Source organism: Salmo salar, chromosome 24, assembly GCF_965601325.2.
Source record: "Salmo salar chromosome 24, fSalSal1, whole genome shotgun sequence".
Lineage (NCBI taxonomy): Eukaryota > Metazoa > Chordata > Actinopteri > Salmoniformes > Salmonidae > Salmo > Salmo salar.
Window position 1 is genome coordinate 23,078,114 of NC_138314.1, and position 27,334 is coordinate 23,105,447.

At 42.6% G+C, this 27,334-nt stretch overlaps 3 protein-coding genes across 5 annotated transcripts in view; 1 reads left to right on the forward strand and 2 right to left on the reverse strand.

The window, feature by feature from the left end:
* Positions 1-18,987, forward strand: part of LOC106585552 (uncharacterized) — a 68,869-nt gene extending 49,882 nt beyond the window's left edge. Inside the window, exons 8-22 of one of the 2 annotated variants that reach the window (XM_014171895.3) lie at positions 3,437-3,582; positions 3,701-3,843; positions 3,949-4,089; positions 4,183-4,299; positions 4,403-4,553; positions 4,669-4,780; positions 4,877-5,052; positions 5,162-5,400; positions 7,733-7,817; positions 8,462-8,632; positions 12,788-12,824; positions 13,103-16,648; positions 16,803-16,972; positions 17,120-17,323; positions 17,627-18,987. In XM_014171895.3, the coding sequence (XP_014027370.2) occupies positions 3,437-3,582; positions 3,701-3,843; positions 3,949-4,089; positions 4,183-4,299; positions 4,403-4,553; positions 4,669-4,780; positions 4,877-5,052; positions 5,162-5,400; positions 7,733-7,817; positions 8,462-8,632; positions 12,788-12,824; positions 13,103-16,648; positions 16,803-16,972; positions 17,120-17,307 (5,422 nt within the window). In that variant the 3' untranslated portion in view covers positions 17,308-17,323; positions 17,627-18,987. Of the gene's footprint in view, positions 1-3,436; positions 3,583-3,700; positions 3,844-3,948; positions 4,090-4,182; positions 4,300-4,402; positions 4,554-4,668; positions 4,781-4,876; positions 5,053-5,161; positions 5,401-7,732; positions 7,818-8,461; positions 8,633-12,787; positions 12,825-13,102; positions 16,706-16,802; positions 16,973-17,119; positions 17,324-17,626 lie in introns of those variants that run through there. The other variant, XR_001323973.3, reaches the window with a different exon arrangement.
* An 84-nt stretch (positions 18,988-19,071) lies between these two features.
* LOC106585553 (coiled-coil domain-containing protein 74A) lies at positions 19,072-21,261 on the reverse strand. 2 transcript variants are annotated; one of them, XM_014171904.3, is made up of 8 exons: positions 21,223-21,261; positions 20,468-20,707; positions 20,331-20,372; positions 20,092-20,188; positions 19,784-19,840; positions 19,557-19,660; positions 19,418-19,474; positions 19,072-19,332 (listed from the first exon to the last, which is right to left on the reverse strand). In XM_014171904.3, exons 4-8 carry the CDS (start codon positions 20,176-20,178, stop codon positions 19,197-19,199), a joined length of 441 nt encoding a protein of 146 aa, XP_014027379.1. In that variant the 5' UTR covers positions 20,179-20,188; positions 20,331-20,372; positions 20,468-20,707; positions 21,223-21,261; the 3' UTR covers positions 19,072-19,196. The 2 variants fall into 2 exon arrangements, with proteins under 2 accessions (XP_014027379.1, XP_014027375.1); XM_014171900.3 differs by lacking the exon at positions 21,223-21,261 and having other exon boundaries at positions 19,784-19,976; positions 20,468-21,214.
* A 2,728-nt stretch (positions 21,262-23,989) lies between these two features.
* LOC106585551 (transmembrane protein 127) lies at positions 23,990-27,221 on the reverse strand. The gene is made up of 3 exons (XM_014171894.3): positions 26,429-27,221; positions 26,183-26,347; positions 23,990-25,764 (listed from the first exon to the last, which is right to left on the reverse strand). Exons 1-3 carry the CDS (start codon positions 26,670-26,672, stop codon positions 25,454-25,456), a joined length of 720 nt encoding a protein of 239 aa, XP_014027369.1. The 5' UTR covers positions 26,673-27,221; the 3' UTR covers positions 23,990-25,453.
* Between the last annotated feature and the right edge of the window lie 113 nt (positions 27,222-27,334).

The window sequence follows — 27,334 nt, forward strand, 5'->3', positions numbered from 1 at the left end:
AGGCTGGTGACATCTAGTGGAAGCAATAGGAAGTGCCAAAACATTAATCAACCCCTGTGTGTTTCAATGGCATAGGCTTAAAGGTAATTCAACACATCAGGTATCCACTTCCTGTCAGAAAATGTCTCAGGGTTTTGCCTGCCAAATGAGTTCTGTTATACTCACAGACACCATTCAAACAGTTTTAGAAACTTTAGGGTGTTTTCTATCCATATATAATAAGTATATGCATATTCTAGTTACTGGGTAGGATTAGTAACCAGATTAAATCGGGTACGTTTTTTTATCCAGCCGTGAAAATACTGCCCCCTAGCCCCAACAGGTTAAGCCATTTTGCCACAACTTTGGAAGTATGCTTGGGGTCATTGTCCATTTGGAAGACCTATTGGCGACCAAGCTTTAACTTCCTGACTGATGTCTTGAGATGTTGCTTCAATATATCCACATAATTTTCCTACCTCATGATGCCATCTATTTTGTGAAGTGCACCAGTCCCTCCTGCAGCAAAGCACCCCCACAACATGATGCTGCCACCCCCATGCTTCATGGTTGGGATGGTGTTCTTTGGCTTGCAAGCCTCCCCCTTTTTCCTCCAAACATAACGATGGTCATTATGGCCAAGCAGTTCTATTTTTGTTTCATCAGACCAGAGGACATTTCTACAAAAAGTACGATCTTTGTCCCCATGTGCAGTTGCAAACCGTAGTCTGTTTTTTTTACGGCGGTTTTGGAGCAGTGGCTTCTTCCTTACTGAGCGGCCTTTCAGGTTATGTCAATATAGGACTCGTTTTACTGTGGATATAGATACTTTTGTACCTGGTTCCTCCAGCATCTTCACACGGTCCTTTGCTGTTGTTCTGGGATTGATTTGCACTTTTCGCACCAAAGTACGTTCATCTCTAGGAGACAGAACACGTCTCCTTCCTGAGCGGTATGACGGCTGCGTGGTCCCATGGTGTTTATACTTGCGTACTATTGTTTGTACAGATGAACGTGGTACCTTCAGGCGTTTGGAAATTGCTCCCAAGGATGAACCAGACTTGTTGAGGTCTACAATTTTTTGTAGACCTCAACAAGTCAACTTAGTGTATGTAAACTTCTGACCCGCTGGAATTGTGAATTATAAGTGAAATAATCTGTCTGTAAACAATTGTTGGAAAAATTACTTGTGTCATGCACAAAGTAGATGTCCTTACCGACTTGCCAAAACTATAGTTTGTTATCAATAAATTTGTGGAGTGGTTGAAAGACAAGTTTTAATGACCTAAGTGTATGTAAACTTCCGACTTCAACTGTAGCTGCATTTGCTAGCTAAGTAAGTGAAACTGAAAGTTAAAAAAAAGAAATCTGTCTCTCTATCTCTTTCTTGCTTCTTCAATTTCGAATAAATTAATTTGTTCAAAACTGTTCAACTATTGTCTTTCTCTCTCTTTGAGTCAACTAATCACCACATTTTATGCACTGCAGTGCTAGCTAGCTGTAGCTAATGTTTTCTGTACTAGATTAATTCTCTGATCCTTTGATTGGGTGCACAATATGTCAGTTCATGCTGCAAGAACTCTGATAGGTTGGAGGACGTCCTCCGCAATATATAATTACTGTGTAAGTCTATGGAATGGGGTGAGAACCATGAGCCTCGTAGGTTTTGTATTGAAGTCAATGTACCCAGAGGAGGACAGAAGCTAGCTGTCCTCCGACTACACCATGGTGGTCGCTACTGTAACGATGTGCGCTGAGAGTCGGGAAGCAAGTTCAGGGAGTGAGTGTTGTAATAAATAAACACAACATAATACAAAACACGAACAATGCACAGCCATGAAACTGAAACAGAAACAATGATGCCTGGGGAAGGAACCAAGGAGAGTGACATATATAGGGCAGGTAATCAAGGAGGTGATGGAGTCCAGGTGAGTGTCATATTGCGCTAATGCGCTTAGCGATGGTGACAGGTGTGCGCCTTATCGAGCAGCCTGGTGACCTAGAGGCCAGAGAGGGAGCGCACGTGACAGTACCCCCTCCCTGACAAGTGGCTCCAGCCGCAGGACGCCGACCAAGCTGACGATCCCGGGATCAGGAGCGGACCAGTCACCTCTGCTAAGGCGCGGGAACCTGTCGATCCAGCTGAGGTGCAGGAGCATGGCGACCTAGAGCGTCGGAGAGAGAGCATACGTGACAGTACTCCCTCCCCGGCGCATTCGGCTCCAGCCTCAGGACGCCAACCACAGGGACGATCCCGGGGATCAGGTTGTGAACCGGTCGTCTCCGCTGAGGCGCAGAAATCTGACGAACTGGCTGAGGAGTGAGAGCCTGATTCCTCGGTCCTGACACCCGGACCCGACATCACCTCAAAAACAAAAAAACTCCCTGATGCTTCCCTTTGGTGAGGTGTCATTCTGTATTGTGTTCGTGTCGTGTTCTTGGTTTTGTTGTTTTATTAAAACGTTTCACCTGCACTTCCTTCCGACTCACCGCCTCGTCATTACAGCTACCCTACAGAGTGCTGTTGAGGCTACTGTAGACTTTCATTGCAAAACAGTGTATTTTAATAAAGTATTTAATGACATTTGAATATATTTAGTATAGTTTTATCTGAAAAGGATGGTCCTCCCCTTCCTTCTCTGAGGAGCCTCCATTGACTGGGATATGTGAGAAGCATACTGTCTTATGATGTGTATCTATGTTTCCAAGCCCATTTCCAAGCCCATCGTTTTCCTCTACAATACAAGTTCATTCGATTGTTAGTGAGACAATTATATACCAGTAGTAGCATTTTGACCACAGGTAATTCTTAGACAATGGAGCATATTGCAACTAAGAAGACACTCAAGCCTCCCGGGTGGCGCCTCCCGGGTGGCCCAGCCTCCCGGGTGGCCCAGCCTCCCGGGTGGGCTCGAACCCAGAGATTCTGGGTTCGAGCCCAGGCTCTGTCGCAGCCGGCCGCGACCGGGAGGTCAATGGGGCGACGCACAATTGCCCCAGCGTAGTCCGGGCTAGGGAGGGTTTGGCCGGCAGGGATATCCTTGTCTCATTGCGCACTAGCGACTCCTGTGGCGGGCCGGGCGCAGTGCACGCTGACCAGGTCGTTTCCTCCGACACATTGGTGCGGCGGGCTTCTGGGTTGGATGTGCATTGTGTCAAGAAGCAGTGCGGCTAGGTTGGGTTGTCTATAAAGGATGGCTCTCGACCTTCGCCTCTCCCGAGTTCGTACGGGAGTTGCAGTGATGAGACAAGACTATAACTACTACCAATTGGATACCACGAAATTGGGGAGAAAAAAGGGGTAAAAAATATAGATATATATATCTATCTATATATATATATCTATATATCTATATATCTATATATATATATATATATATATATATATATATATATATATATATATATATATATAAACACTAAAGGCCAGGTTGTGATGTGTGTGTTTTGTTCTCAGCTATCTCAAGACCCGTGTGAAGATCTTAGTGGACGGCACACTCCTCATCCCTAGTCTTGTCCCAGAGGACACTGGGATTTACACCTGTATACCAACCAATGGGCTGATGACCCCACCCTCTGCCTCAGCACACCTCAAAGTCAAATGTAAGAATTGTGGTTCACTATGGCTACTTTATGCATGTCTTGATTTCCTGGCCTGTGTGTTATAGTCCATCTCTGGGAGAGTGACTTACTGTATATATATTTCCTTTGTCTCTCTTAGACCCTGCCCGGGTGGGCCGGATGCCCAGGGAAACGTATCTACCTACGGGCATGAGGGGAGTCATCTTCTGCCCAGTCCAGGCGGAGCCCCCCATGCTCTTTGTCAACTGGACCAAAGATGGGAACAATTTAAACCTTGACAATGTAGGTATTCACACTGGGAAACATGAATCCTAATACATAGAATATATGTCATTGATCTCTGTTGTATTTCATGTTTGTTTTCTCCTTCTGTCTATGTCTGCTCAGGTCCCTGGCTGGAAGGTGAACTCTGAGGGCTCAGTGTTTATAGCCACAGCCAATGACGATGCAGTGGGCATGTACACCTGTACTGCCTATAACAGCTATGGAACCATGGGTCAGTCTGAACCCACTAAGGTTATCCTGCAGGTAAGGCTGGTCTCCAGGCCTCTGTTCCCTGGTCATAGAAAACCCTGCTGCCTGTGGGTCTGGATGGACTTAAAACTGTCTTTCCCTCTGCAGGATCCGCCCTCATTTTCTGTGTCCCCTCGTGCTGAGTACCTGCAGGAGGTGGGCCGGGAGCTAGTCATCCCCTGTGAGGCAGATGGAGACCCCTCTCCCAATATCACCTGGAGCAAGGTGAGGTGTCCCTAATAGACACAGCTGATGGAACCCCAGAGAGCATAGCCCTCTCTCTCTGTCTGTTTACGCGCATCTCTGTTGTTGCTCTCTCAACTCATAGGTTGGTCCTACTCCTCGCTCCACATACACTGTGCTGTCCAACGGCTCCCTCCTCCTGAAGCCTCTCAGGAAAGACCACCAGGGGGGTTGGGAGTGCCTTGCCACCAACCGTGTGGCCACTGTCAACACTGGCACTGTGGTCTTGGTTCTGGGTGAGTTGACCTCTGCATGGAGTAACATGGCAAGACATGCCATTCTGTAGTACATTGGTAAACAGGGTATACCGTTCCACTGGGGTATGCCAAATTTCCCTCATCTTCCCCCCAGGCACCAGCCCTCATGCTGCCTCATTCGTGTCAGTAAGCACTGGGATGAACCTGGCCAATGTGTCCTGGGAACCTGGATTTGATGGAGGATACACTCAGAAGTTTACTATCTGGTTAGTAACTAATCTCAATGTTTATCAGAATGACACAGGCCATTCTCTTCTTTGTCATGGTTCTTAAATCTCTGAGTCCCTCCCTCTTGGCCCCAGGGTTAAGCAGGCTTCCAGAGGGAAACATGAGTGGGCATCTCTCCCAGTGCCCACGTCCAAGTCCCACCTGTTGGTGACAGGGCTGCTGGCTGGCACCAGCTACCAGTTCAGTGTCCTGCCTCAGAACAAACTGGGCTCTGGACCCTTCAGTGAAATCACCTCTGTCAGAACGCAGGGTCAGTACAAGTTTTAACTGACAAAGCACTCTTTCATTTGTCTGTATTGGACACTGATCAATTTTTTTTGTATGTACAAGTCTGATCTTATCCTGTCTCTCCTCCACAGCCCTACCAACAGATCCACCGACAGTGATCACCACTCTACCAACTATCGACCCTCCCTCGTTCCTGTCAGCTAATCAGACGGTGCTTGGGATTGTTCTACAGTGGTATGCTCCTGAGTCTCAGGCCACACCCCTCACTGGGTATGTCCTCCAGGCTCGGAGAAACAAAGGCCAATGGGTCATTCTCAACAGCGCTGTGAAGGCCAACCAGAGTGAACTACTGGTACAAGGATTACTGAGGGTGAGAGGCAATTATAATTTTGGACCTTGGCAGAATGAATGAAGACACTAACTATTAGATAAATGAGGTGTAATAAAAAGTACTTTAAAGTACATTAACTGTAATCTGAAGACGATGACTTCCAAGCTTTAATGTGTTTTCAGATACAGTGCCTTGCAACAGTATTCACCCCCTTGGCGTTTTTCCTATTTTGTTTCATTACAACTTGTAATGTAAATAGATTTTTATTTGGATTTCATGTAATGGACATACACAAAATAGTCCAAATTGGTCAAGTGAAATGAAAAAAATAACTTGTTAAAAAAAAAAAAAAAATCAAAAACAGAAAAGTGCTTTGTGCATATGTATTCACCCCCTTTACTATGAAGCCCATAAATATGATCTGGTGCAACCAATTACCTTCAGAAGTCACATACCGTAATTTCCGGACTATTAAGCGCACCTGAATATAAGCCGCACCCACTGAATTTTTAAACAATTATTATTTTGAACATAAATAAGCCGCACATGTCTATAAGCAGCAGGTGCCTACCGGTACATTGAAACAAATGAACTTTACACAGGCTTTAACGAAACACGGCTTGTAACAAAAATAAATAGGCTTTAACGAAACACGGCTTGTAACAAAAATAAATAGGCTTTAACGAAGCACGGCTTGTAACAAAAATAAATAGGCTTTAACGAAACACGTCTTGTAACAAAAATAAATAGGCTTTAACGAAACACGGCTTGTAAGAAAAAATACAAAATTAGCAGTAAACAGTAGCCTACCAAGAAAGTCATTGGTCACTATCTTCCTCCTCCTGTGCACTGAAACCATCTCCTTCGGTGTCGGAGTTGAATAGCATCAGAATTGTCGCTCTCGTCACTTTCATCCGGAGGCAAATCCCCCGCTGAGCCCTCTTCAACACGCAGCAGTCCAGCCTTTCGAAACCCGTTGATGATAGTGGATTTTTTGACAATGCTCCATATATTAGCCGCGTCATTGTTTAAGCCGCGAAGTTCAAAGCGTGGGAAAAAGTTGCGGCTTATAGTCCGGAATTTACGGTAATTAGTTAGCAATCTAAGTGTTGCGTGATCTGTCACATGATCTCAGTATATATACACTTGTTCTGAAAGGCCCCAGAGTCTACAACACCACTAAGCATGGGGCACCACCAAGCAAGCGGCACTATGAAGACCAAGGAGCTCTCCAAACAGGTCGGGGACAAAGTTGTGGAGAAGTACAGATCAGGGTTAGGTAATAAAAAATATCCGAAACTTTGAACATCCCACGGAGCACCATTAAATCCATTATTAAAAAATTGAAAGAATATGGCACCACAATAAACCTGCCAAGAGAGGGCCGTCCAGCAAAACTCACGGACCAGGCAAGGAGGGCATTAATCAGAGATGCAACAAAGAGATCAAAGATAACCCTGAAGGTGCTGCAAAGCTCCACAGCGGAGATTGGAGTATCTGTCCATAGGACCACTTTAAGCTGTACACACCACAGAGCTGGGCTTTACGGAAGAGTGGCCGGAAAAAAACTATTGCTTAAAGAAAAAAATAAGCAAACACATTTGGTGTGGGAGACTCCCCAAACATATGGAAGAAGGTACTCTGGTCAGATGAGACTAAAATTGAGCTTTTTGGCCATCAAGGAAAATGCTCTGTCTGGCGCAAACCCAACACCTCTCATCACCCTGAGAATATCAGGGTGATGTTTTTCGTCGGCAGGGACTGGGAAACTGGTCAGAATTGAAGGAATGATGGATGGTGCTAAATACAGGGAATTTCTTGAGGGAAACCTGTTTCAGTCTTCCAGAGATTTGAGACTGGGGCGGAGGTTCACCTTCCTGCAGGACAATGACCCTAGGCATACTGCTAAAGCAACACTCTAATGGTTTAAGGGGAAATGTTTAAATGTCTTGGAATTGCCTAGTCAAAGCCCAGGTCTCAATCCAATTGAGAATCTGTGGTATGACTTAAAGATTGCTGTACACCAGCGGAACCCATCCAACTTGAAGGAGCTAGAGCAGTTTTGCCTTGAAGAATGGGCAAAAATCCCAGTGGCTAGATGTGCCAGGAGGAGACTTTCAGCTGTAATTGCTACAAAAGGTGGCTCTACAAAGTATTGACTTGGGGGGGGGGGGGGTTAATAGGTATGCATGCCCAAGTTTTGTAAATCAAATGATACAAACCCCCCAAAGATCCATTTTAATTCCAGGTTGTAATGTAACAAAATAGGAAAAATACCAAGGAAGTGAATACTTTCGAAGCCCCTGTATGTTGCCCAGAATTGTGTTTATTGAACACATGTCCTTCTCCCCTCTCCCCTGTCCCCTCTCAGGACTGCATTTATGATCTGAGATTGGTGTCTCGCAGTAACAAGCTACTGAGTGAGCCCAGTGAGTCTGTCAATGTGAACACCACAGGTTAGTATCATTACTGTACAGCCAGCTCTGATCAACTGTATGATAGAAACATTGGTTATGTTATAAAGCTAAGACTATCATGACACAAGGCGAGACCCAGATGCAGACACAGGAGGCAGATGGTTGGAGTCTTACAATATTTATTAATCCAATAGGGTAAGGCAAGAGAATGGTCATGGACAGGCAAAAGGGTCAAAACCAGTTCAGAGTCCAAAAGGTACCAAAAGGCAGGCAGAATCAAGGTCAGGACAGGCAGGATGATCAGGCAGGGGTCAAAATCGGGTGGACGATCAAAAAGAGAATAGCACAAGGAGAACGGGAAAAACGAACTGGTTGACTTGACTAACATACAAGACGAACTGGCACAGAGAGACAGGAAACACAGGGATAAATACACTGGGGAAAATAAGCGACACCTGGAGGGGGTGGAGACAATCACAGGAACAGGTGAAACAGATCACGGCGTGGCAAAGACTAAACAGCCCTAAACATTATGTAACAGTTATATCAACTGTGCTTGGTGGTAGTCATGACTCTTGACAGTTGTCATTATGTTGATACATGTTGATTGTTAGCCAAAAGCATGGCTGTCTCTATGGTGTTGTTAGTGCATTACTAACACACTGTGCCTGGTGTGGTTGCAGGCATGGAGATGTACCCTGTCTGGCCAGGCTTCCTGGAGTTTGTCCCTGAGCCGTTATTGGCTGGGTTGTTGGGTGGAGTGTGCTTCCTGTTCCTGGCAATCATCCTCTCCTTGGTGACAGCCTGTGTTATGAGTCACAGAAGAGCCCATCGGCGCAGGAAGAGGAGAGATGGTAAAGACGGCTTTATCCTAACATTTCCCTGATACTAAAAGAGAAAGAATTTCAAGCTTTCTATCCATTGAAGTGTTTTATTAGAGGTTATCTTTAAATGGGCAATCTGCAGTTGAAACAATAACAAAGGAATGGAAAGCTGAAAGATGGGCCTGGAGAAATGTTACCACTCATAGAAATAGCTATTGATGCAATGTACTGACCATCCAAGATATCAAAATTATAGTTTTAAGCATATTGTCAGGGTTTGTTTACATTTCCAACATTAACAAACATTGTAGTAAAACAAGCATTTATTTTGGATTCTGATTGAGTACATACATGTACAGTACCAGTCAAAAGTTTGGACACACCTACTCATTCAAGGTTTTTCTTTATTTTTAAAATTTTCTACATTATAGAATAATAGTGAAGACATCAAACGTATGAAATAACACATGGAATCATGTAGAAACCCAAAAAATGTTAAACAAATCAAAATATATTTTAAATTTAGATTCTTCAAAGTAGCCACCCTTTGTCTTGATGGCAGCTTTACACACACTTGGCATTCTCTCAACCAGCTTCACCTGGAATGCTTTTCCAACAGTCTTGATTGAGTTCCCACATATGCTGAGCACTTGTTGCCTGCTTTTCCTTCACTCTGCGGTCCAACTCATCCAAAACCATCTCAATTGGGTTGAGGTCGGGTGATTGTGGAGGCCAGGTGATCTGATGAGGCATTTCATCACTCTCCTTCTTGGTCAAATAGCCCTTATACAGCCTGGAGGTGTGTTGGGTCATTGTCCTGTTGAACTACAAATGATAGTCCCACTAAGCGCAAACCAGAAAGGATGGCGTATTGCTGCAGAATGCAGTGGTAGCCATGCTGGTTAAGTGTGCCTTGAATTCTAAATAAATCACAGACAGTGTCACCAGCAAAGCACCCCCACACCATCACACATCCTCCATGCTTCACGGTGGTGTCGTGTCTTTGGCATCATTAAACTGAAGACGTTTATGAAATACCTCTCTGTAATTATTATTACGCGATTGAACTGATTAATCGTGTAACTGTAATTAACTAGGAGGTCAGGGCACCAAGGAAAATATTCAGATTACAAAGTTATAATTTTCCTAATATAACTTTCAGATATCATAATATCTGATCTCTGAGTCTTCTGATTAATGATGTGTTATTTACCTTGGTCAGTCTCATTCCAAACGTCCTAAATTGTTGGTTATGTGCACGAACCCAGTCTTCACTATGAGTCATCCATACATCAATTGTCTTAAAATCATTTATTTACTAATCTAAGTAATTCACAGAAATGCATAACAAACAGTAGGTATCGTTACAAGAAATGATAGAGGAATGTGCCCTAGAGGGCTAAACCGGCATGGCGGCTTGTTAGACAAAAGGGGAGTGTGGGTCAGCTGAGAAAGCACTACAGAGTTGATAAATATTAACAATTGAAATGCTAACCCTTTGCACATGAACGCTCACTCATTCGGGAACAATTGCAATCAATATATATATTTACGCTCAGTGTGTCGTCGGGATCTTTGTTGGAGAGTTGGGTTCTGTTGGAGTTTTCCTCTCTCTCTCTCTCTCCCTCTCTCTCTCTCTCTCCCTCTCTCTCTCCCTCTCTCTCTCCCTCTCGGTTAGAATGGATATTTCAAAGTGACATTCATTAATGTCGTTATAGGACGGATGTTTCGTCGGTCTTCGCGTTCAATGATACCGAATTCCTAGCTGCAGATTAGTAATTAATATCAAAGACTTGTTATTATTCTGTCGGTATCAATAGTCTAAGCGTTTAACCACGTGGTATGGTTAAAGTTCAGAACGAGGAATGCATGGTCAAACCTTGGCCCTCTCTTCTCGAGGTAAGCTTGTCTGCGGATAGAAACCCTGGGTGGGGTTTATATTCGGAAGGACAGAAAAAGGCTGTCTCATGATGCCAGGTCCCGTCTGTTCATGGGGGCGTGTCGATGACTTGGTAAAACTTTAAACAGAAAATACATTTCTCTCACATTAACCTCTATGGGCTATGTGGGACGCAAGCGTCCCACCCCTGGTACACCCAATCAACAACAGGTGAAATATCAAGACCGCCAAATTTGAAAACAATTAAATGTCATAATTCAAATTTCTCAAACATACAACTATCTTACACCCTTTGAAAGATAAACATCTCCTTAATCTAACCACGTTGTCCGATTTCAAAAAGGCTTTACGGCAAAAGCATAAAGTTAGATTATGTTAGGAGAGTACATTGACAATAGCTGTGTGTAATGTTTTGTCAATTCAAAGACAGGCGTCACCAGAAGCAGAAAACCAGCTAAAATGATGCACTAACCTTTGACAATCTCCATCAGATGACACTCCTAGGACATTATGTTAGACAATGCATGCATTTTTAGTTCTATCAAGTTCATATTTATATCCAAAAACAGCGTTTTACTATGGCATTGATGTTGAGGAAATCGTTTCCCTCCAATAACCGGCAGTCAAGTCAGCACCACAAATTAAATAATTAAAATTAGAAAACATTGGTAAAATATTATATTGTCATTTAAAGAATTATAGATTTACATCTCTTGAACGCAATCAACTTGCCAGATTTAAAAATAACCTTACTGGGAAATCACACTTTGCAATAATCTGAGCACTGCGCCCAGAAAAATACGCGTTGCGATACAGACTAGCCGCCATGTTGGGGAGATCTAAAATCGAAAATACTATGTAAATAATCCATTACCTTTGATTCTCTTCATCAGATGTCACTTCCAGGTATCACAGGTCCATAACGAATGTAGTTTTGTTCAAAAAAGCTCATCATTTATGTCCAAAAATCTCCGTCTTGTTAGCACATGATCTAAGCCCGCCGGACTTCACTTCATGAACGAGGGGAAAAAAATATATTTACGTTCGTTCAAACATGTCAAACGTTGTATAGCATAAATCATTAGGGCCTTTTTTAACCAGAACATGAATAATATTCAAGGTGGACGAATGCATTCTCTTTTATAACGTATTGGAACGAGGGTACCCAACATGAACTCGCGCGCCAGAGTCTAATCGGCCATCACCGTTTCATGGCTCTTGTTCGGTCAGATCTCACAGTAAAAGACTCAAAACACTTTGTAAAGGCTGGTGACATCTAGTGGAAGCAATAGGAAGTGCCAAAACATTAATCAACCCCTGTGTGTTTCAATGGCATAGGCTTAAAGGTAATTCAACACATCAGGTATCCACTTCCTGTCAGAAAATGTCTCAGGGTTTTGCCTGCCAAATGAGTTCTGTTATACTCACAGACACCATTCAAACAGTTTTAGAAACTTTAGGGTGTTTTCTATCCATATATAATAAGTATATGCATATTCTAGTTACTGGGTAGGATTAGTAACCAGATTAAATCGGGTATGTTTTTTTATCCAGCCGTGAAAATACTGCCCCCTAGCCCCAACAGGTTAAAGTAATGATGGAGTGTCGTTTCTCTTTACTTATTTTAGCTGTTCTTGCCATAATATGGACTTGGCCTTTTATCAAATAGGGCTGTCGTCTGTATACCTTGTCACAACACAACTGATTGGCTCAAAACGCATTAAGGAAAGAAATTCCACAAATTAACTTTAAATAAGGCACACCTGTTAATTGAAATGTATTCCAGTTGACTACCTCATGAAGCTGGTTGAAAGAATGCAAAGGGTGTGCAAAGCTCTCATCAAGGCAAAGGGTGGCTACTTTGAAGAATCTCAAATATAACATATATTTAGATTTTTGTAACACTCTTTTGATTACTACATGATTCCATATGTGTTATTTCATAGTTTTGATGTCTTCACTATTATTCTTCAATGTGGAAAATAATAAAAATAACCCTTTTTATGAGTAGGTGTGTCCAAACTTTTGACTGGTACTGTGTATAAGTTATATTCTTCAAGAATCAATGAGTGTATATATAATTAATTTATGTCCAAAAACAGATTTGGCAACTAAAGTATTTTCAAAGCCTATTAAGCTGGATTTCCAAAGCCTTGATAACTGGACCAGCTCTCAGTAACTTTCATTAGGTTCCTTTTCATGTTATGCATGTTAATCTATTTCAGTTGACAGCATTTTTGTTTATTTTATATGTGCCATTGTTTGGCCTTTTCTCCCTCCTCCAGATCTCCCCTCTGCCTTCCAGAAGAGCCCTTCTCCAGAGTAAGTACCCATCCATACCAGCATATTTCCCTCATTGCATTGGCTGTTTTTTAACCAACCCATTTTCCATTCTTATGTGCCCTTTTTTGAGAATCATTGCATATTAATGTGTATTTATCTGCTACTCATGACAATAAGCATAGCAATTTGTAGCCACTGAATGCATCCTTACATATTGTTCTTTTAAGCTTGAGTCATTAATGTAATAATGCAATAACCTATCTTAATCTGTTCAACTGAACTCATCACTTCTCATATGACTCTTCTCTCTTCCTCAGAGCTCGCTCGCCTTCTGACAGCCCTGACAGCGTTCTGAAGATAAAGCTGTGTCCTCCTCTGTCTTTCTTCCCCAACTCCTCATCTTCCCAGTCTGACCGTTCCTCCTTTGATAAAGGCAGCCGTGGAGAGTACCAGGACCAGCGTAGTCAGCTCCTGTCCAGCTCCTCTCCCCCACCCCACTACACCATCTTTGAGAGCCACCTGGGGGGTAATGCCCCCTCCCCCTCTGCTCTGGAGTCCATCTCAAGAGGCCCAGATGGACGATTCATTGTCCAGCCCTTGCTAGAGGGATCTACTCTTTCCAACATGAAGAAAAACGTGAAAACAGTCTTCCTACAAACCCAAACCAATGGGGGAGATAGTGGCACAGGGAGCAACCAGACATCTTTCAAAGACTCTCCAAAGTCCAGCAGTTTGAGCTCTGCGAGGGGAGAGAGAAAGGACTCCTCCCTTACAGTGGAGGTTATAGACCTCAGCAAGCCCCCTGCTTCCCCGGGTAGAGTGAGGACCATGGCCAGGAACTTCTCCCGTCACGGCTGCTTCTACTCTGATGATGAGCAGGGCATCTCAGAGGCTCTGCTGGAGAGAGACAGCTTCTACTCCGACAGCAGTGAGAAGAGAGCCTGTGACTCCCTGAAAAAATACCGTGCTGGGCACCCAGAGGACATCTTCCCCAGCCTGGGCAGGAGAGCCAGACAGCTGGAGAGGGACAGGCATCACCAAGCAGGCTACCATCCCATGGGGGGAGAGAGCCAGCTGACCAATGCCAGCACACTGGTCTCACAGATTGATACAAGTGAACAAGAGCGGGATAACCTCAGTAAGTGTCTGCAGTTGGCCAAAGAGAGGGAGGAGATGGAGAGGGAGCTGGAGAACTATACCGCCAGCCAGAGGGTAAGGGAGCGGGAGAAAGAGGAAAGGCAGCCTGAAAAGGCAGAAAGCCCTAACAGGGAACTGGATAGTTCAGGGGCTGAGGATCCTATATGGAAGCCACAAGACATAACCTTACGTCCCAAAGCCCACCGGGCTTCCGGGGAGACCCATCAGCTGTCGGACTATAGGAGGGCCTGCTACTTTGGGAACACGAGCAGCCCAATGGACCGACTCCCTTCCTCCTACATCCAATGGGACATCAGCCCAGTCACCTCTATCAACAGCCTTATCCCAGTGCAGAGCCCCTTAGAGAGCACCACACCAAGGTTCCAACATCCTCACCAATGTCACATTGGGTCGGCCATGAAGGACTCACTACCTGAAGACTGCTCATGCTCCCCAGCCACTCAATGCACCACTCTATCTCTGCTCTCCCCTACATCAGAAAGCCCACCTATTGGTCGAGGAACAGCCAGAAGCAGAGCCAGGTCGAGGAATCCTGACAGAACTGTAGAAAGAGAGCAGGACACGTATCGTAGAAGCTCTATGGTTGAGGAAGGCTTGAGGGAAAATGGGCAACCGGGGGGAGGTGCCTTAAAACCAAGATCGTCCTTTGCTTATGGTACACAGCATCTGGAGCCAGCAGCTGAAAGTGTCAGATCTGTTTCAGCAGATCGAGTAAGGGCCACAAGTCCTGTTCAGCCTTACCCAGGAACTGCATCATATAGTCTGTCTGAGAAAACAGAGACAATAGATGACCTTAGGGAGAGAGTAAATCAGAGTCCGTCTAGTTATTCTACTTTGCCCTATGAGCTCCACAAAGCAGGGGCCAAAGGCAAAGTGAGAGATGATAAGATTGGAGATGACCCTCGGAGTTCACTGTTATACCCTGAGCAGGAGAGAGAGTGTGTCAGGACACGCTCCAGAAGGAGTGATAGGGCGCTTTTTAGTGACAGCCCCAGTCGCATTTCCCGCTTAACTCTTCTGGAAGAGTGTGATAGTGACCAGTCCCAGTTCTCTGTTGCCAGAGTCTCAGAGTCTTTCAAGAACAAGCAGACAAACCAGGCTCCCAAAATGTCCCCACTGCAGACAAGTGCAATTCTGGAGTATTTGAGCCTCCCAGGTTTCATTGAGATGAGTGTGGATGACTCTGGGGATGAATCTGAACTCACAGTCACTACTTGCCAAAGCGTAGAGCCACAAACAGAGACTTCTCTGGAAGGTAAGCCAGACGTGGTTCCAAAAAACTGGGCAGTTCATGTGCAGAAGAACCTTGAGACAAGTTCATGCCCAAAAAAAGTTTCTTTTTTAGAAAACAGACACTCTGTTGGTCCAGCAGGAACTTCAGAAGCAGTTGAGAAGCCAGCCTATAGATACTCTCTGCAAGTGGAAGCAAGAGATTTAAGCCACAAAGCTGAGATTCCAGACTGGTCAAAAAAACAATCACCTGGTTCAGAACTCACAGGGAGTTATCATCACAACCATGAGCAGTCACAACCACTGATTAGTCAAAAGACCACAGCCTCAGAGAGACAACTATCGAGAATGGGTTTAAGTCCAGTCCAGACGTTGGTTAGTGCAGATAAAAGCATGGCAGACGTTGTGTCAAAACACCCTGACACTTTTGCCGTTAAACCAGAGTCAGCTTCAGAACAAGCCCAAAGACTTCATTCTCAGGGCAACAGGACTAATAAAATAGCCTCTAAGATCCATCAACCCCATGCACCATTCATGAAGAAATCTCTGAGCATCGGCCCCTGCAGAACACTCTCAGGCATGGGACAGCCTCGTCCATTTCTGAAGAAGTCCATCAGCTTAGGGTCACAGAAATGGGAGCATTTTGAAAGCCCAAGGACTTATGTCTCAGAGAAATGTTACTGGGATAAGTTCCCAAACCCAGACGTCCAGGTCAAGTCCTATAGTTTAGGACGCACCCCTGCATCCTCCTTCTCCAGGCCAGGCCCCTTGTGGCAAGAAGGTGTCCCTTTTAGACGGCCGAGTGTAAGCAGCTTGGAAAGGGCTAGGTATGCTGAAAGATCCTTGGAGAGGCCTCGGTATTACAGATCCCAAGCCAGTTCTTCCTATACCTACCTCAGCTCCTCCATGTACCCACCAAGTCAACCCCCTGGCTCTGCTAGACGAGACCTATCTGATCCGCGTAGACAGGCCAGTGCTTATCCTGATGCATCCAGGTTGCCTATCACATATCAGGATGCCCTGAGGTCTGTACAGCACATATATGTCCCTATGGATTTCTCAATACCCCAGTACCCACCCAGACCAGACAAGTACCCACCCAGACCAGGCATGGGGGGGGACTACCCCAGACCGATAGAGTCCAAGAGGGGCCCACCGAGGCCCAACCTGCCCCGGATGTATAGCTGGCCCTCACCCTACCATGGTGGCCCTTTCCCACCCAGAGATGTAGACAGTCATAGACAAGCAGAGAGAGGGATGGGTAAGGGAGCGGGGGCTGAGGTGGAGATGAGAGATAACAGGGAAGGAGGGAGGGCCAGTTATGCCAGCCAGAGCAGTGGGAGAGGTAGCGTTGGCCTCCTCCGCCAGTCCCTCTCTATCACTCCCACCCTTCTCAGCTCCCCAGAGACAACCGAGGAAAGTGAGACACAGAGACATAGAGCCGAGATGGATCTACTTGAGCGGAGAAAGAAAAGGTGAAACTACCGCACCAGTCCAACATCACACAGAGATTTCTTCACAGCCCAAAAAATGTAGGATGTTGCAAATATGTCATTGATATACTGTTAAACTATTGTTATTGTCCTGTGTATGTCTGACTGACCACTTGTTTTGTGTGTCTGTCAATAGAAGGAACACATCAGTTGATGAGAGTTATGAGTGGGATTCCACTGATGTCTGTGTGGACTCGGAAGTCCTGGAGGCCATGAAGCCACAGGCAGGGGTAGGACAGGGCAGGGGGGAGGGCAGGCATGATCGACCACGTTCTGCGGCTGGCCTCCAGGACCACCACAGGAATGGTAAGAGAATAGTATGTTATTATTCACCACACTGAATGTATCATATCATGTGTGAATTCATTTGTGCCTTTTGTTGTGGTTGTGGTAATGTGAGTTGTACCCATGACTCTCCCATTCCATGCTGTTCCTCTCCCTCCCGGCCCTCAGGCCCGCCTCCCTCAGTCAGTTCACCAGTTTCCAACCCACCTCGCTGCCAATACAGTCGCTCCCTAAGTGAGGCGCGCTTCAACGCACTCCGCCTGGAGTACCAGGAGTACAGGCGCGCTCAGGAAACCTCCTGCACCAGTGATCCCTGCCTCCCCCCTGACACAGACTCCAACTCAGCGCTCCTCTAACCACCTGCCCACCTTGGTCCGTTCCTCTCTGCCTGCTACTGCTACCCTCTCACCTTCTCTTTGACCTCTCACTGCCTACCTTTGTCCCTGACAGTTTTCATCCCTCTCTGTTGTGAAATTGTACATTCACTTTTTCCTTTAATTTTAAAACGCTGTCTTTTTAAGCAATGCACAATTTCACAACAGATGGATGAAAATTGTCAGGTACAAAGACAGGCAGTACTAGCTAATGGAATGATAATCTTGCAGTATTTTGATGCATTGTTTGTCCTGGGAATGTATTTAACAGTGTGCTGTATTCTATCATTTTGTGTTTCAGATATTTCAAAGAAAGCAAGCAAATAGTTTCTCAGATGCGCAGAATACAGCACTGTGGTCCTCGATAAATGCTGGATATCTTTATTGAAGCTTCATGATACCTAATTTTTATATGTACAAAATCCATATCCTCAACAGTTCAACTGGATCTTCTGTGGACAGAACAATGTCAAAAGTATAACCAACTGACAGACCGGATATGCTGCTTGATCATATGGCGCACATCGTACACACCAATTGCCACAGATATTGATACTTGTGTATCAATATCTGAGATGCTGGATATTTATATTTCTTGTGTTTTGTGTAATCAACACAAACACTATTTTGCATTTTCCCCAAGGAAAATGGATTGTGCTTTGAGTGAGCGAGCCTTCATCTTTGTATTGCATTGTTACAGTGGGTAGCTCATCATTACCTGGGTAGAAAACCTTTTTTTTTTTATTAATTACAATCTTGTCACAGGTGAATCTCCCTCATTTATGTGTTTGTAATCATCCTCAGTTTTCTCGGCAGAGTATTTCAGACTAACAGGAAAGTGTTGAGTGATTGCGTGTAAGAGTTAACAGTGTAAATGTGTTCATGTACTGTAGCCCTAGACAATTAAACCTTATATATTTGGTACCATTAAAAACTCAACATCCTAATCCTCTATCATATGAAAAAGAATTCATGCTGACATTTCTTGACATAAATTTAAAAATATCTTATGTTGTTCATGACAGGGAAAGGTTGTGTATCATCTTTGCTTTACCTTTGTCAAAAATAAGGTAGTTCACCGTTCACAAATATGGTTAAACATATTCCCAAATTAAGCATATATTAAATTATTGGAGATCAAGTATAACAATATGGTTTGAGATTAAGTACTGTATATATTTTAATCATCTACACTTTTATTTTTTATCTTTTGTACTACAAGCATAATTAGCATTATTGTATATTTATTAACATGGGTTTTGATATGCAACAATGTTTACATGCAAATTCACATCATTGATGTGAAAACCACACTGTGAATATACTCAATTAAGATTAATTATATGTTGGAATAAGAAGTCTCCATTTATTGTTGTACATTTTATGCACAAAATTGTGTCCTGACTTCTGTTATGTAATGACAAAACTGTACTTTATACTGGAACTGTTTTACAGTAACCAAAAAAGGAAAATAAAAAAGGAATCGAAGCCTGTACTATACTTAAGGAGCGGCTGTAAATCTGTACATTTGGAGCACATCTGCATTTTTGAAAAACATTTTTTTGTTTTTTTCCCAACTGGGTTTAAATATCTGCACATTTGGTTGTTCTTATTGTCATTTTTATATGTTTGTATTGAATAAATGGTTTTATTCTGAATGCACCAGAATGTAACATTATTATTTCACATTGAAGTATTGAACAGGGTCCTGAACTATCCAGTTTACACTCATGTTCATTTTATTGGTCACAGTTAGTGAGATGGAACTCAAGAGTGTATCATTCTCAGACTTTACACCTTTACTTTATTCACAGACAACACACTCGGTTCAAAACTGAGGGATGCATAATTTGTGATGATAATGCTGTGTCCTACTGCACCACTCTTCTCAGACGGGATCTCAGCACAGCTTGTGCCTTCTTCTGCCTCTCTGCTATTCTGGAGTTTAGGCTCTGTTTGATGGCTGGCAAGATTACTCTTTCTCTCATGCCAATCGGGGCTGGGGGCCTTCAGAAGGCAAAAATAATATGCTTATTTTAAGTAATAGCATGGAGCACATTCAATAACACTATAAATAGCATGACTGACTTACAGTTTTTTTGGCAGCGACTTGAGAGGTAGTTTTGGAAACATTCCAATGTCTTTGTCTCTGAAATAAATAATTCAATATGAAAACTATTTTAGGGATGAGTTTTTCAAAACATTTTGATAAATTGTGTAGGCTATTTCACCTGTCTGCATCAGAGAGGTAGGCCTTGGTCAGTGTGTAAGCCTCCTGGGACATTTTCTTGTTGTTGACTATTATGTCTTTGAGGATGGCCTTCACACGTAGCAGCTGAAACACAAGTTGAGAGAAGAGAGTTTTAACATTCTAAGATTAAACGTGACATGGTGTTCTTACATTCTGACATGGAATGAGAGCAGAACATGATACAGTAGGGTCCTCTCTGTAGCCTACCTCCTGGGACTGCAAGTTGTTGTTTTTACAGAGCTGTCTGATGATGACCTCACACTCCTGTAGGGTGGGGGCACAGGGGGAGTGAGATGGACCACCATCAATCCGCAGGGGAAGCAAGGATGTGATCAACCCCTTTTTTGATTTTGCATTTAAATCTGATCTTAAAAGATTAGATGTGCTTGCTGTATCCACTCTGCATGCGAGTGTGCAGGAAAATAAAGAAAATGTTCAATCAACACTTCCACCAAAGTGTTTTATTATTAATGATATGTAAGAAAGATATTATAGGTGTTAAGTGTGATGATTACCTTAGATTTGCTGATGGAGATGGCAGACCATGCAGAGGATGGCTGGTCTGCTCTATGTAGCTGGGCTGTTGTGTTTGAGATCTGCATCTTGGAGATACTAAACCACAAGGGGAAAAGGGTGGGGTGTATAATAATACATTTCAATAGGGAGGGACACTTACAATTTGTTCCCTAATAGCATGATGGTGTGGGAGGAAAAGAACTACAGAAGAAAATATCAGGCATAGGCCTACTCATACCTTCAGATTGTTGTGGCTCCATTATCAACTGATAGTGCAGTTCTGCAAATTGAATAAATCAATTATTAGGGGTGTTACAACACTATTTAATAATACAGTAGCATACTAGGATACTCATGATGCATTTAACTTTATACCTTTATTTTCACGTTTTAATTCTTCGATTTCCTCATGCAGTTTCCTCAGTGTTTCTCTGTGCTGTTTTTGTAGGAATAAAACATCCTTCTTCAATGATGCAACTCGTCTAATGTCAAAATCCATGGCGCATCGAAAAGTTAAACTTTCTGAGTCCATCATTTGTGGAGGATTGGGTGGCCAGTCACGGGGTAATTTTCGGGGACATCCGACATGGGACCAGTGGGGCAGGTTCCGGACTGCTATTTTTTGACACGATAGTAGAAAATACAACACGCCTGACTATTAGCTAACGTACCACTTGACACTACATATGAATCTGGCTATCAATGCTTGCCATTTTAAAATGGTAAAATCAGTGCTTGACTTGGGCAGGAGCTCACCGGAATGTAGTGAACTACCGGTACCTAAACTGGTCTACTGCATGAGTTAGTGCACTTCTTATAGAATATTAGCTTAAAAGTATTGCAGAGTTCGTTCACCTAAATATAAAAGTACCCGCCCAAATTAAACAAGTACAAGCACCTATTTCGGTCCAAGCCCACCACTGGGTAAAATTAGGCTGCATATCTCTTAGCAGCATGGTAGCCTAGGTTTATAGCACCAAGAGCCACACATGGCAGAGGACCACGATCATGAAAAAATACGTAACTTTTTAGATAGGCCAATAGGTCCTGATTAGGCTGTTCATGCTGACATTTCTCTTATCATTAACATTTCAGCTTCAAAAGACTGGACTCTGCACTGCTCGACTTACTTCCTGACGTCTCAATTTTGCCTCCCTTCAACAAAACAGTTGTTACCATAGCAACCGACAGTCAGCATAGATCCTGTTAAATTACTAGAGTGGTTATGTCATAATCCCTCAAAGTTCTAGAATGGAGTTAAAATGACAGTCATATTGTTAATGAGAACTCCAAACCAGTCTAATTGGAATAAATGGCAGTAGAGGCATAACCTTGATTTTATTTATGCACGAACATAAAAGTAAGTCATGATATCAGAAATGGTGTAATATAATTATTGTCAACCCAAAATATTGTCATTTAATTATAAATACAGTTTAAATGGGTTTATACACATTTTCTGTATAAATCTCCTATAAAATATTTGTAAACAGACCATAAATGTCTGCATTTTTGTTTTCTTGGAAAACTGTGTACGCTATTATATGATACAATGGGTGCGTTCGTAAATTCGCTCTGACTCTCTTCTGAGTGTTCCAGAGCGCAGAATAACGATTCATTTACGAACGCTTAACACCCGTTGAATTTGGCCAGTGTCAGTAAACATCGGCAAAAAAAGCTTCATTAAATTGTTGCCAGCAGCACAGTAACAGTCACCAACGCTCTGGATACCATGAAAACAGCCTAACCAGCTCTGCTAGGGCAAGTAAAATGGTTAGAGTGAGGTGTTCTCTCATTTATGTCTAGAAGTAGCTAACAAGCTAGCTAGCTTTAGCCAGTTAGCTTGGGTGCTTGACTGCAGTTGTGAGGTCAGAACGCTCGGATCAACCCTACTCCTCGGCCAGAGCTTCCAGGTTGCGCTCTAAACACTCCGAGAGCAAAACGCTCCGAGAGTGAAATACTCTGAATTTACAAACGGACAATCTGACAACGCTCTCAATTTACGAACGCCCAGAGCGCACTCTGAGTGCTCCAGAGTAAATTTACGAACGCACCAAATATCAGTACTTGTTGCATCTACAACTTGTCCAAGTCCTATCAACTGATTTCAGCCAGTCTATTGCTGTGACCTCATTGTTTGAATGGAATGCTGGCATATTGGCAGTTAATGTGAAAGAATGTATCGAATCATTCGTCTAAAACTGTCTGGATAGCTAGCTAACAAACATACAGTGCAGATACATTCTTCAAATTCATTATTTTACACAATATCTTATCACAGCACAGACAAACCATGGTTGATCAACTCCCTGACCTTTATCCCATCGTAAGGTTCATGTCCATTCTAGTATTCTAATTCCTAATTATATTGTAGACCACACATGGCTCAAGACATCCACACATGATTGCATAAATATTGTGTGCAGCCTACATTTCAATAGCAGTGGAGGCTGCTAAGGGGAGAATGGCTCATAATAATGGCTGGAATGGAGTAAATGGAATGGTATCAAAAACACGGTTTTCATACCATTCCATTCACTCCATTCCATACATTCTACTCCATCCCAGCTATTATTATGAGCCATTCTCCCCTCAGCAGCCTCCACTGTACTAGTTTATTTCCAAAACACGATATAGACCAATTTTTCACTTGTTTTTTTCATCAGAAATAAATGCTTATGGGTAGCTAGCTACCTTTATGTGTCTGTAAAATATTACTCTTCTCAGATTTTAAATTCATAGATTTTAGACATTATTGGGCAGTGGTAAACTACATGTAGTTCAACTAGTAATTTAATTACATTTTGCAGTAGCTTGGTGGTAGTTGGAACTAGATTCAAATTTTGGTAGTGTTTTCAGTAGTTAATTAGGCTACTTTTTTTTGCCATGTAGAGGTATAGCCAACTATTGGAACTACACACTACCCTTTTTTGCCCTCCCAAAATATAGGTGCACTGTAGGTAAGAATTTCCTTTCTTCAGACCTGCCTAATTCTCACGTGAAACACTTTTTGTGAGCTTAATTCTCACTTTGTGTTTAAAGCTGCAATATGTAACTTTTTTTGCGACCCGAGCAAATTCACTTTGAAATGTGAGTTGTAGATATCACTCTCATTGAAAGCAAGTCTAAGAAGCGTTAGATCTGTTCTATGTGCGCTATTTCAACACTACACTATGCTTGTTTTGTAACAAAAACTGAAATTAGGCAAACTATTTGAATTTTAGCAACCAGGAAATGGCATAGCAATTTCTGCATATTGCATCTTTAACAGGCAAAATCACATTTTGTTAACATCGGACTACAGAGTGATCAGTTCTTGCAATTTGTACTCTATGACATTTCAGATATAGATACATTTTTTACCAAATAACTATTGCTTAAGAGTAGCTTTAGTGTAGCTTAACTTCTTCCTGTATGAAGTAGTTTCCCCAACACTGATTTTAGATGTGTATTAAAAATTGGTTTTGTCACAAAACACTATAGCTTAGATCCATTGTTTAGCTGGAATGGAATGTTCTTATCTTGTATATTTTACATACAGATCTCATATTACTGTATTATTCAATTGCATAGTTCTTTATTAAAACATTTGACTGTAAAACCTTGCAGCGCTTCTTTCCTTCTCTGAGAGTGAGGCGGACATATATCATTTTGCCAAAAAATATGATTGTCTCTCTGAAATGAAACCATTTACTGATATGTATTTGTTTGAAAACTGTCATTTAACAATTCCATGCCATGATTATATGGGGGAAAATATACACCACTCTCTTTCATAAGTTCTTTAAACCAAAAAAATGCTAATTTGCCAACATTTCTGAAACTGCATATATAGCGTTTAGGAATGAATCTCTTCATTTCTAGTTCTAAGATTGAATGCAATTAGTTAAAACAAAATTTGACATTTAATTTTATTTAGAATACGACCAGCTTTATGTATAAACTGTCCACAATATTTTACTTAACATTTCTACACACTTATGAAAGTAAAGCAGAAAGGCTAAAATAAAAGAAACAATATCAAAATAAACAAAAGAGCAACAAATCACTTGTACAACTAGATTATTAATCACATGAAAAAAAAAGGCTGAATCCTAACACAAGTTGAGATTACTTGTGTGAAGTATTCCATCCCAAAAGATTTCAATAAGATTCTCACAATCCTGAGGATCAGGGGGAAGAACTCATGCACAGACAACACACATAACTCAAGTTAAGTAATCACAAAGTACAAATAAAAGTTGTCATTCAGTTGGATACATTTGAGTGAAATGATTTAATTTATGAAATGACCAATGCATTGTGGACAGAGGATGAGTCTACATCTACAATGGCATGCTACCCTTTTTGCCAATTGTTAAAAAGAGAAAATAATGTTCCTCTATTTGTCCAACATAAGAAAAATGTGAATAACGTACATTGCAAAACCATGAGAAACTTCACATTTCTCATGGCTTTCCATGAATTACTTTCATAACAATTTGGGCCTCAATCACTGGCCATGTTTATGTAAAATAACTTTTTTTTTTACTACTACTGTGACGAACCAATCTTACTTAATATGGAAAACCTATTGACTTCCAAGTTCAGAACTGCACAACTGTTAAGACTAAATAAAATGCAAAACAGTGCCTTGCATTCACATAAAAAAAGTTACCACACCAGGGACAGACAGTTAATAAATAATGGTCCATTTCAATTGAGAAATAAATGTCTATAATTCAGTGTATGTTTAACCTTGGTGCCTTTCAGGTTTAACTGATAAAATGTCCAATTGTAATCACATGGCAGGCAAGTCACCAAGTTCACTCAAATGATCGATGTTCAGCGATCATTTAACACTTCAAACCAATGCCCAATACTACTGCCACACTGTGGAAAGCCCAAACTTCCGAACTTGACCTTTGTCGAGCCATGACTTAAAACACTGTCATACACTAAGTTGAGTCTCACGCCATATCTGATCATTCAATAAACCAGTTGTAGACCCAAACCGTACAACAGTTCTTAAAATAACGACCCATATATTACCAGTTTCTCTTGCTTTACATGTAAGGGTCAAGTCCTTAATGCCATATACATGCAAATTCCTAAAAGCGTAGCTTCAGTGGTGAAAATACGAATCAAGTATTGAATCTCTGCCACCGTAAAAGGAAGCTTTCATGCACTCAAGCACCCACAATCAAGAAATAAGTGTGTCCATTTATGTTGATGTTGATTATAGAAAGCAGAGTATTTGCAGAGAATATCCATTAGGTACAGTTTTTGGATCACATATCTGTAGGTGTTTGAGACAAGGCCAATAGACATGCTCATAGAGAAGCAAGGATGTAAGAGAAAGAAGTGGCCGGGCTGGCTACATTAAGGCGTGTATGCAGGAGGCGGCTGGAACTGGTTGGCAATGTCATAATCGGCAGGATATGTTTCACTGCTCTCCTCCATCTCTGAGAGAAGCTCTAGAGCCTGCTCCTCCTCCTCTGTGGGGTAGTGGCGCAGCAGGTTGGCAGCTGTGGCCAGAATGGAGGCTCCGCCAGCCCCCGCCACCAGGTAGAAGCTAATGGCAAACGTGACGTAGATGAGTGATCCGTGGTACTTCTTGTGCTGCTGCTGTAGCGACAAGATGAGCTCTGAGGCCCAGTAGCAGAACCCGATTACTGTGGCACACTGCAGCACTAAAACCATAAAAAGAAAGAGCAGGCAGGGGGAAAAAAGGAAAGGGATTATTTGATTTCCATTGTTTCTACTAGGGCCAGTATTGTGATACTCATTAGTATTGTGGCAAGGAAACAAAACAATTTATTTTTTAACTTATTTAGCAAAACAGCCCAAATGTTGGAAACAAACATCAATATGTCATCCAGAGTCACACATATTTATTTTCCAAGCTATAGCACACAATATTTACATACAGCAGGTTTTTAAAGGACCAAAGAGTTTGGTCTGCTTTGTGTTTTCATTTTTTTCCATGAGAAAAATATTGCCATACTGGTATCGTACCAGCCCTAGTTTATACTTTGCCTTGAAATCGTTGTCACACTTTAGCTGAATAGCTCATTTTCTCTCTTGTCCAGGGCCCAAACCCATTCATACCTGTGAGAATGTGGGCAAATGCATATCTGCGGGTGATCTTGAGGGCAGGGTGCTTGGGCCCAAAGACATCCAAAAGGAAAGCTATCAGGCTGCATAGGATGCCCAGGAAGCAGAAGGCAGCAATGACCCTTAGCAGCAAGATGGTCTGGGAGTTCACACAATAATCTGAAGAAGAAGTTGGTGATAGTTAACACAAACCACAGGTAGTATGTGCTTTGAGCCACTGTTGGCAAAATCATTACTTACCCTCCAGGAGTTTTGGGTCAATGTATCCCAGGACATCAGCCACTCCAAGCTCCTGCTTGGGACACGTCCCTCCATGAACTCGGACCCAAGCTGGTTCGGCCAAGGCCGTACATAGAGCCGTGATGGACAGTGCTCCGGGGAGGGCAGATGCCAAGCTTCGCTCTGGCTGCTTGGGCAATGCGGTACCCCCTCTCCTTCGCCGGCTTCCGGGGACAGTGGTACCCGGCGGTGCATACATTGTCATCCAATTCCCACTTGGTCGTCAACCAGGAGTCAGTGCCTGATTTATAGCTATGCTAAGTCAGTCTTCAAATGACAGACAGCTTTTGTTTTGACAAAGCGCCCTTCTGTCTGTGAAATGATCAGCCAACTTAACTAAAACCGATAACGTTAGTGTAGGTCAACTGGTAACAATGTGTCAAATAAATAGGTTAAAGTATTTTCACAATGCGTAATCTCTTAGCTAAATTACTCAACAACAAAACAAATTGACCAATAATTTTCAGTCTAGCTAGCTACAAAGCGCAGACCTCGACGTAGGCCTGTTAGCAGCAGAAGCTAGCTAGCAGTCTAAAATCCTAGTTGATTTACTTCAAAAAAATAGTAACGTGAACTGACACCCATAATATATCAAATCTGAAGACATGATACTCACAATCTGTTCAAGCAATCTAAAACGCCCAAAGGAGGACTTATACTAACGATATTACGCAAAAAACAAAAGGCAGCCAAGTAGCTAGCTATCTTCCTGTAAAATTGTTTCCTTGTTCATAATCACTTCTTCTTTTTAGATTTAACGTTACACCAAGTACATTTGTTGCTATTACCACCACCTACTGAGATATTATGCAGCTACACTTTAGCCATTTGGTACAACGTGTCCAAAAACATGCAATGATCGTCATG

What these genes read in the sequence shown, in the direction of transcription:
- LOC106585553 (XM_014171900.3), bottom strand. Translation starts at nt 20,627, where the DNA reads ATGATGGACTCAGAAAGTTTAACTTTTCGATGCGCCATGGATTTTGAC. An exon ending in ATTAAAACGTGAAAATAAAG is followed by an intron (nt 20,373 to 20,467) that starts GTATAAAGTTAA and finishes TTCAATTTGCAG; the next exon opens with AACTGCACTATCAGTTGATA. An exon ending in TCTCCATCAGCAAATCTAAG is followed by an intron (nt 19,977 to 20,091) that starts GTAATCATCACA and finishes ACTCGCATGCAG; the next exon opens with AGTGGATACAGCAAGCACAT.
- LOC106585551 (XM_014171894.3), bottom strand. Translation starts at nt 26,672, where the DNA reads ATGACAATGTATGCACCGCCGGGTACCACTGTCCCCGGAAGCCGGCGA. An exon ending in TGACCCAAAACTCCTGGAGG is followed by an intron (nt 26,348 to 26,428) that starts GTAAGTAATGAT and finishes CTTCTTCTTCAG; the next exon opens with ATTATTGTGTGAACTCCCAG. An exon ending in ATTTGCCCACATTCTCACAG is followed by an intron (nt 25,765 to 26,182) that starts GTATGAATGGGT and finishes TTATGGTTTTAG; the next exon opens with TGCTGCAGTGTGCCACAGTA.